This window comes from Lolium rigidum, chromosome 1 (assembly GCF_022539505.1).
Source record: "Lolium rigidum isolate FL_2022 chromosome 1, APGP_CSIRO_Lrig_0.1, whole genome shotgun sequence".
In the NCBI taxonomy this organism is placed as follows: Eukaryota; Viridiplantae; Streptophyta; class Magnoliopsida; order Poales; family Poaceae; genus Lolium; species Lolium rigidum.
This window is the reverse complement of record NC_061508.1, coordinates 288,748,276-288,758,391: the sequence shown is the minus strand read 5'-3', so window position 1 is coordinate 288,758,391 and position 10,116 is coordinate 288,748,276. Positions and strand designations below refer to the sequence as shown.

Genomic DNA, 10,116 nt, shown 5'->3' with positions numbered 1-10,116 from the left:
GTCCACACGACCCCTGTCAATGCCCCAATAACTGACGAAACTGCCCTCGGACCCCTGGCGCCGAGCCAGGGGCAGCACGGTAAATGGAGCAGACGAGCCAAAAAGCCCTCGGAATCCCAAAAGGGATTGCCTTCTACCTCACAAACAAGGAGGCGGCCGGACAAGGAAGGAGCTCTCCTCCGGCCGCACCAACCCCCACCCCACCCCGCCGCCGCCGAAACCCCTTTCCCCCCTCCTCCAACCGCCGGAGCACGGCTGCCGTCTTCAGGCGGACGGGCTACTCCTCCAACTGCGGCTGCCGGCGGCCACGGGAGGCGCGATTCAGGTCCTTGGTAAGGAAGCCCTAGCCGCTCGTTCGTTATTTTCTAGGCTTCTTGTATTTCCAATCGAACCCAAACAGGGGAACCAAATGCCTCTCTTCAGTCTTCAAGGCGCCGGTGTATATTTCTGGTGGCACTTTATCTTCAGAAAAAAGGAATCTTGGGGTTCAACTGAACCCCCACTCCCCCTGTTTAAGTCCGCCCCCTCACTGATCTATCCATGATTACAGCCGGCCAGTCTAATAAGCCAATGAAAACCTGCAATTTTCACGGATTAACTTGCGCTAATTAATAGCTAGCGGAGAGGGGTTCGGATTTATTCGTGCTGTCCATTTTTTTACTAGATGATGAATGGCTAAGAATATGCTCATTGTTATGACCGTCAATGCAGTTTTGGTGTCAAACGTTTGAAGTCTTAGGCAAAACCTTTTTCCAACCCATCTCTTTGTAGCGGCAGTGTATCTTCAGACAAATAAGTTTTTGGCTTCAACTGAACCCGCACTCCCCTTGTTTAAGTCCGCCCCTCGCTGATCTGCACATGATTATAGTCAGTGAGAGCCAATCGAGACCAAGAATTTTGATGGCTTCACTTGTGCCAACTTATTGGTAGTGGAGAGGGTTCGGATTTATTCGTGGTGTCCATTTTTGTATAGACGAATGGCTCAGAATATGCTCATTTCTTGTGACCGTCAATGCAGCGCAGGCGGCCATCCACCTCCATCCCGCATTTGAAATCTGAGGCAAAACCGTTTTCCAAGCCATGGCGGCGACGATGGTGGCGATGACGGCCAAGACCAAGAACTGCGGGCTAGCCACAGAGAAGAACAACACGTGGGCCGTCCCGGAGCTGCGGTTCCCCTGGGATTCGCAGGAGGACAGGAGCTGCTCGCTGAGCCTGCACGACGGCTTCCTCTCCCCCGCGCATGGCGGGCTGTTCGCCAGTGTCAGCCTCAAGGTCTCAACTGCCGCCCCAGCCGTCGCGGCGACCGGCCCGGCAGAGCAGGAGTTCAAGATCCCCTTCGCTGACCACTGCATGAAGTACGTCTCCTCGGCGGTCGGGTTTCCGGTCGCTGCTGGGACCAACGTGGCTGAGCCTGCCGGGGAGGGGGTGGTGGATGGCAAGGCCAGGAAGAAGGCCGGCAGGCGCGGGCTGAAGCTGAAGATCAAGATTGGGAACCCGCATCTGAGGCGGCTCGTTAGCGGGGCTATTGCGGGGGCTGTGTCGAGGACGTGCGTGGCGCCGCTGGAGACGATTAGGACACATCTGATGGTTGGGAGCAATGGGGACTCCATGACTGAGGTGTTCCAGTCCATCATGAAGACGGAGGGGTGGACAGGGCTGTTTCGTGGGAATTTCGTGAATGTCATCCGTGTTGCTCCGAGCAAGGCGATTGAGGTAAGTTGTTACTTTCGGTTTATGTTATATTTTGCAATTCCTAGGAGGTGGTCCTGGTACCGAAATGTATCATGTGGTGTAATGATGCTATTGAGCTTCTTCGCTTATTAGCTGTTATACTAGGGTATCAACTTCACTGCCAGTTGTGTTCATTGAGTGCCGTTTCTTACGCTTCGGGTTGATGTGAATTGTGGGGCACGCTTAGAACAAGAAGTTATGCTAGCTAATATCTTAAAACGTCTTCCACTCTGCTAATAGATGCAGCAAATTTCATGTGGAAGGAGGGCCGTACCAATAATGGGAGAGCACCACTTTGTAGTCAACGTTACGCAGCACCCAGGCTGCACTTTGTAACAATAATGGAGTAGGTATAATGATTTATGTAATTTGTACACACACATTCTGGAAAGGAGTTTGGGTTCATCTTACTGGCGTTTTGATGTTTTCTTACATTTGGTTACAATTGAGTTTCATCTTTGTTGTGATCAAGGATCTGTCCTCTGGTATTAGTATCTGGTGGTCCTGAGACTCTTAGCAAAGTCAAACTGTTAGCACTTTTAGATTGTGTTTATATCGTTTGTTTAGTTTTACCCCCAGCTTGAATGCTAAGGTGAACTGCAGCTGTTTGATTTCTCATATTTTATCCTACAATATCATGTGCAAACTCTCTTTGTTCTCTTATAGGCTTCATTAGACACTTTCTAGATGACAAAACATGAATATCATTCTTATGGTCCTACTATATTGGCAACAAAATATGTCTGGTGGTGGTGATTATGAGACTGCATGGTTAAGTGTTACACTGGCTGTGAGACTACATGCCCAACTCTTTTCTCTGCCTATTATTTTTTGTTTTGTTTTTGACAGTTTGTGCTTATGAATTTCAATATGATAGAAGGTCTAATATTTGTAGCAACTGATCACACATGCTGTAGTGTGCCTCTACGGACATGACAACATCTTAATTTAATCTTTCTCTTCCTATCCAAATGCAGCTATTTGCTTTTGATACAGCCAAAAAGTTCCTTACTCCAAAGGCTGATGAGTCCCCTAGGACTCCCTTCCCTCCATCACTTGTTGCTGGAGCACTTGCAGGAGTCAGCTCAACATTGTGCACATATCCTTTGGAGTTGATCAAGACCCGTTTGACTATAGAGGTGAACATAACTCTTTGTCAAGAACTTGCAGAAGTGATGTTTCTTTGTGTACCTGACCTCACTTGTATTGGCTTCTCTGCAGAAAGATGTCTATAACAACTTTCTCCACTGTCTCGTCAAGATTGTACAAGAGGAAGGTCCCTCGGAGCTTTACCGTGGTCTGACACCGAGTCTGATAGGAGTGGTGCCATACGCCGCAACTAATTACTATGCGTACGACACCCTGAGAAAGCTCTACAGGAAGACATTCAAGCAGGAGGAAATCAGCAACATCGCAACCCTCCTAATCGGTTCAGCTGCAGGTGCCATCTCAAGCACAGCCACCTTCCCCCTTGAGGTAGCCCGCAAGCAGATGCAGGCCGGTGCAGTGGGCGGCAGGCAGATCTACAAGAACGTGTTCCATGCACTCTACTGCATAATGGAGAAGGACGGGGTCGGTGGTCTTTACAAGGGGCTTGGACCTAGCTGCATCAAGCTTATGCCTGCGGCGGGGATCTCCTTCATGTGCTACGAAGCCTGCAAGAAGATACTAGTTGAAGCTGAGGAGTAGAGTGAAGCATGTGCGCTTGAAGAAATGGGTGAATCTTTAAGAAGAGGCAGGATGATGAAATCTATCTTTCTTTTTACTAAGAAAACAAAATTGGATGATCAACTCATTAGAAATTTAGGTGCAAGATAATTGAGATATCTGTTAGATGAAGTTTTGGCTTCCATTAGTTGTGTTTTGAGTTGAAGTCCATAAACAATATTCTGACTAGCGGAAGCAGTTTTGTCATACTTCGCTTCTCTACCGGTTCTGTTCTGCATTATTACCAAGAATAATCCTCAGTATTTTTGCCTCCCAGGGAAACCATGCAATATTTACAGTAAATGCCAGTATGCTGCAGAGTCGATCAGTACAGACAAGTTATTCTGGTGGCTTTCTCATGATTTCGTGTCATTAAGCTGCCAGAATTCATAAACAAGGTCTTTGGGATTGTTGATTTTCCAGATTCCAAAAACGCAGTCTCTGGGTTGTGATGACTTTCAGGTTTTGAACCGTGATGATCTTTGGGTTCTTACCCCGAAACCTTTTTTTAACCGACCCTAAAAATCTAGTGTATATATCTTTGCACACACATGCATAAACAAGGTCTTTGGGATTGTTGATTTTCCAGATTCCAAAAACGCAGTCTCTTGGTTGTGATGACTTTCAGGTTTTGAACCGTGATGATCTCTGGGTTCTTACCCCGAAACCTTTTTTTTAAACCGACCCCTAAAAATATAGTTGTATATATATATATCTTTGCACACACAGGCATAAACAGAGGCAAACATGAAAATAATACTCCCTCTGTTTCTAGATATAGAGTGTATAGTTTTTGGCACGAAAATTAAGAATCACACATTGAGAGTAAGTTACACGAGTTTTGGCAATATTGCCTCTGAATTATTGACTTAAGAAAATAGAGGAGTTTGGATGAGCTAAGAAAATACAATCGAATCCGTAAAAAAATATCCAAATAAAAATTGTTCAAATAAGTGGTTCAACGCAATACACCTTATATTTTGGAGGATTTCATACTAAATGCTAGACAGAGGGAGTAACAAACTACACGTAGGCACTACTATTTTCAAATAAGCAGAGCTGGCGAAGAGAAAACCACACAACCCAGCAGCAGGTAAGCTACATCAGCGGCTCAAATACTTCATTTAGCTCAGTTCCTCGCCCTCCACAACTCATCAAATATCTCCAGCAAACAAACAATGCTGCATATAGTCGAGTACTACACATATTATGATGGGATACGAGTTAATTTTCCAGAATTTAGAAAGATCTCTGAGACTTGAGTTTTAATGGTTCAGTAACATGATATTTGGCTGTGCCAGTCTACAAAATCCATGATCTTTGGGTTCTGAGCCTTAAAGCCAAATGTATCTTTCACATGGCACGCCGTGAACATAAGTCCGACACGAAACAAACAATTCAAACGATATATGAAGCAGATCAACTAGCATACCATGAAGACAACAAACTACTATTCAAACGAATCAAATAAGCAGAGCTCTTTGATTACACAAGTATCTTCTCTTGCAGGCCAAGAGATTGAACACATAATCTAAAAGCAGGTACTAATTAAGCTACAACAGCGACCCAAGATAGTTTATTTAGCTCTGTTCCTCGCCCTCCTCAGCAGCTGCGACTTCCCTCTCGGCAGCAGCAGCGGCCATCAGCTCATCAAAGTTCTCCGTCTTGCCCAGCACTATTTCAATCTGGCATGTCAACAGTTTCAAGGATCAGCAAACAACAACCTACTAATTCGCAAACACTCCTACCTTAGAATGGATCAGTTGAATTAGGAAGAAAGCTTACCTTGGCCTTTTGCATGGGGCGGCCCCTTGATTCATCATTGACATCAACAGTTGATGTCATGATCTCTGCAAAGCAAATTTGATTGAGTAACTAGAGAGGAGAAAAATGCAAACATGATTAACAAACAACAGGTAACAGGTATCTTACTCTTTTCAACAGCAAGGCCATTGTTTTTCAGGATTTCGGCAACAGTGACGACAGTGGCGATGGCTGAAAGGATAAACAAGAAATTAATCAGTTAGAAGCACCATAACAAAGGATCAATGATCAGGACAAGTGCAATAACATAAAGATGAATACATAAACAGCTGAATCACAAATTGGTTTTTGATGTTACAGGAATGTATATTTGACAATATAGTTTCCTAGAATCCCAATCCACAATACAGGAACATCAACAGCAGACAAAGCAACAAACTTAATCAAACTATGGCAATTTGCGGCTGCACTTGAATGAAAAAGGGAACCAGGTCTGAAAGACACTCCTAGTAAGACGGTACATATAAGGTACAACACCATCTAATCTTGTCAATTCTGAGAAGCCATTGGAATTATAAATGCATGCTCTACAGCCTCACGCTTCTTCATACAGGACACACAAGGAATTACCAGTCAACCATGAGTTGGGACAATCAGATGAATGCCAGCAAACAAAGTACACAACCATCGCAGACAATTCAATGCATATTACTATCAAATCACAATTCAATGCATATTACTATCAAATCTAAAATAGCATAAACCATGCAGCAGCAATTACTAATCCGGTAATCCCTGTAGCCTAAAGGGCGTGGGAGCTTACCCATGCCGAGGGCCGAGAGCTCCACCTCGGTATGCAGCTGCATGTACCTCTGCAAAATCATCATTGGAAAAACATTAGCTTGGGGATTTACTAAATACGCCACACACACACCTCCACGAAGCTACATCTCGATGCCCAGAAATATAAACCGTACAGATCAGCAAACCGTGAATTCCACAACGGAAAGAGAATAAATAAAAAATCTTCTGCAATAAATTAACAATACGAGGTAGATAGGAAGGCAGGATTGAAAGGCAACTTTCCAGGGTTTTAGACCGAAAACTACGACGGTTCGGACGCAATCCCTACTAATCGTCTAAGCAACCCAAGTACCCAACAATCACGGAGGAATAAATCTGACAGAATCTTCACCTTGGCGAGGTTGACATAGAAGAAGAGCGGCTTCTTGGTGTTGGAGACCTGGATCCGGTTCTTCTTGTGCGGCTCCGTCACGGCCAGGTTCTTGACCCCCTCGGTGACCTCCTCCATCTCGCTCCTCCCCCGACACGAAACCCTAACTCCCAAGAGCAAACCCTCCGCCGCCGCCGCCGCGCGAGACGAGCAAGGCACCAAAACTAGAAAAAGTCGGAATCTGGGGACTGGGACGCAAGAAAAATAGATATCGCGATTCGGCGGCGAAGCCCTATCCTGTGGGTCGGCTGGGTTATATGGCCACGGGGAGGAGGAGGGAGTTCGTGTCGGGGTCCAAGTCGGGTCCGTGCCCGAAGCCCCGAACACTTTCGGGCCTGCGCTGCTTCCGGATGGGCTGGGACAGGCCGACACAATGTGGCATAGGGGGGCATTTTCTAAGGATTACAGCCAGATCCTAGTACGCGTGAGCCGTGGGCCAAGCCTTGAACATATTTTTATCAGAATGGGATTCCTAGTACAACCACAACCCTGACCAACGCTGGGTTATTTTTTTTTTCGAAACACAGTACAGCTAAAGACGTTCACACATACGCGCATACACTTATCCCTATAAATGCACGCACACCCTACCCCTATGAGCACCTCCGAGAGACCGCGTCGAAGAAACTGATCCGACAGGTCTTGAGATTGACGAAATCACCACATACGCCTCGCTGTCGACGGCAACATCGCCTCCCATTGAAGAATATTCCGCCTTTTGAGACACCAAAGTGTCAAATATGTGATTTGAACTCTGGTGGGCTAGGGTTGACACTGTCCTCCTAACCATCCAACCACATGTTGGTTCTCAACGCTTGGTTACTCAAAAAGTGTTTTTTTACCACTACCTAAAAACAAACCTTTGTAAAGTGAACTAGGCTAACAAATGAGCCAGCTCGTGCGCGTGCACGACCCCGCGCGCGCATATGGGCATTAGAGCATCTTCAACAGGCGCGCTATATAGGACGCGCGGTATAAAAACTACCGGTATGCAGCGCGCGGGAGTAAAATCGGTCCTCCAGCAGGCGCTGCAAAAGGCGCGGCGCTGTAAATTTTTTTGAGCACGGGCCGGTTTGCGCTATACTTTGTGCGCCGGCTATAGCGCGCGGGATCACTTGACCACGCGCGAAGAAACCCCGCGCTGAAACTTCCCTTGCGCCTCGCCGCCCGACTGCCCAATCCCTCGACTCCACGCGGCCGCCGGCGCAATCCCGGCGATGGACGGGCCCTTCGGAAACCCAGCAACCCCTCCCTACTCCGTCCCACCCGCTGCCGCCTCCGTCGCGCCGCTTCCCAATGCGGCAAACCCTAGCGGTGGCGCCGACGCCGGCAACACAACCGCCGCTGCCCGTGCGCTCTTCGTTCCGCCGCGCGGGACGCTGCACACAACCGCCGCCGCCGACAAGGCGCGGGCGTCGCTGATGACCCACAAGTATAGGGGATCGCAACAGTCTTCGAGGGAAGTATTACCCAATTTATTGATTCGACACAAGGGGAGACAAAGAATACTTGTAAGCCTTAACAGCGGAGTTGTCAATTCAGCCGCACTCGGAAACAGACTTGCTCGCAAGAGTTTATCGAGAGTAACGGCTTTATAGTAGTAGGAATAGTGAAATAACAACGATCGGTGAAATAAAGACAAGCGAGTAGTGATTATAGTAAACAACATGATTAAAATACCGTAGGCACAGGGACGGATTAACGGGCGTTGCATGGATGAGAGAAACTCATATAACAATCAAAGCGAGGGCATTTGCGAGATAATAATAAAACGGTATCCAAGTACTAATCAATCAATAGGCATGTGTTCCATATATAGTCGTACGTGCTCGCAATGATAAACTTGCACAACATCTTTTGTCCTACCAGCCGGTGGCAGCCGGGCCTCTAGGGAAACTACTCGGAAATTAAGGTACTCCTTTTAATAGAGTACCGGAGCAAAGCATTAACACTCCGTGAACACATGTGATCCTCACATCACTACCATTCCCTCCGGTTGTCCCGATTTCTGTCACTTCGGGGCCATTGGTTTCGGACAGCGACGTGTGTATACAACTTGCAGGTAAGATCATAAACAACGAATATCTTTATGAATCAATAACATGTTCAGATCTGAGATCATGGCACTCGGGCCCTAGTGACAAGCATTAAGCATAACAAGTTGCAACAATATCATAAAAGTGACATCTACGGATACTAGGCACTATGCCCTAACAATCTTATGACTATTACATGACCAATCTCATCCAATCCCTACCATCCCCTTCAGCCTACAGCTGGGGAATTACTCACACATGGATGGGGGAAACATGGCTGGTCGATGGAGAGGCGTTGGCGGTGAAGATCTCCTCCAATTCCCCGTCCCGGCGGAGTGCCAGAACGGAGACTTCTGGCTCCCGCGACGGAGTTTCGCGATGTGGCGGCTCTCTGGAGGGTTTCTGGCGACTTCGACTTCTCCCGTGCGTTTTTAGGTCGAGGGCGATAAGTAGTCCGAAGGAGGGCGTCGGGGCCAGCCGAGGGGCCACACACTAGGGCCGCGCGGGCCCCCCGGGCCGCGCCGGCCTAGTGTGTGGGGCCCTCGTGCCCCCACCCGGCTTGCCCTTCGGCTCCGCCAATATTCCGGGAAAATAGGGCCTTCGTATAAATTCCGAGGTTTTTCCCGAAAGTTGGATTTCCGCACAAAAACGAGACACCAGAGCAATTCGCCGAAAACAGCGTTAGTCCGTGTTAGTTGTATCCAAAATACACAAATTAGAGGCAAAACAATAGCAAAAGTGTTCGGGAAAGTAGATACGTTTTGGACGTATCAACTCCCCCAAGCTTAGCTTATTGCTTGTCCTCAAGCAATTCGATTAACAACCGAGCGATAAAAGAACTTTCACGAACACATTTGCTCATATGATGTATATATTCTCATGCTATGGCTAATACTTAAGCAAGTTCATAATGAGATACATGCAAATAAGATCATCCAACAGCTATGTCAATCATGGAGAGGTACCAACAATTAATAATAAGCATCATGAATCATGTATATAAGCAGGATTGCAATGTTCATAACAGAATATGATAAAGTGGTATCTCGCTTGCCCGTATTTGATCGACAAAACATAAATGCCCAGGCACCTCTGGAGTTCATAGAAAGACTAGAAGTAATGATTGTCAAAGATAAAAGCATCAAAGTTATACCACAATCAATCATATTTTGAGACAAGCATATTATACTAAGAATGACAGTTGTGTGCTCTCAAGATAGTGCTCAAAGAAAGAATGGAGACACAACATAAAAGTAAAAGATTGACCCTTCGCAGAGGGAAGCAGGGATTAACATGCGCTAGAGCTTTTCATTTTTAAAACAGAAGTAAAATTATTTTGAGAAGTGCTTGTTGTTGTCAACGAATGGTAATGGGTACACTAACTATCTCATCAACCGGACTCCCAAGAGCGGCTCCCATGAATTATTTGCATGTTTATGTGGCACTCCTTCCAACCTAACCGAATCCTCGGGTGCCTGCCAACAATCACATACCATGAAGGAGTGCCTTTTTATTTAAGTTTTATTATGATGATGACACTCCCCCCAACCTTTGCTTACACAAGCCATGGCTAACCGAATCCTTCGGGTGCCGTCCAACAATCACAAACCATGGAGGAGTGTCTATTTAAGTTAATTTATT

General features: G+C 46.6%; 2 protein-coding genes across 2 annotated transcripts; one reads left to right on the top strand and one right to left on the bottom strand.

The window, feature by feature from the left end:
- Nucleotides 1-245: 245 nt before the first annotated feature.
- LOC124683878 (adenine nucleotide transporter BT1, chloroplastic/mitochondrial-like) lies at nt 246-3,650 on the top strand. Its single transcript, XM_047218307.1, has 4 exons — nt 246-332; nt 1,024-1,716; nt 2,712-2,873; nt 2,956-3,650. The coding sequence occupies exons 2-4, from the start codon at nt 1,081-1,083 to the stop codon at nt 3,421-3,423; spliced, it is 1,266 nt and encodes a 421-aa protein (XP_047074263.1). The 5' UTR covers nt 246-332; nt 1,024-1,080; the 3' UTR covers nt 3,424-3,650.
- Nucleotides 3,651-4,870: 1,220 nt separating this feature from the next.
- Nucleotides 4,871-6,665, bottom strand: LOC124683877 (uncharacterized protein At2g34160-like). Its single transcript, XM_047218306.1, has 5 exons — nt 6,401-6,665; nt 6,029-6,077; nt 5,374-5,436; nt 5,227-5,291; nt 4,871-5,126 (listed from the first exon to the last, which is right to left on the bottom strand). Exons 1-5 carry the CDS (start codon nt 6,515-6,517, stop codon nt 5,022-5,024), a joined length of 399 nt encoding a protein of 132 aa, XP_047074262.1. The 5' UTR covers nt 6,518-6,665; the 3' UTR covers nt 4,871-5,021.
- Nucleotides 6,666-10,116: the final 3,451 nt, after the last annotated feature.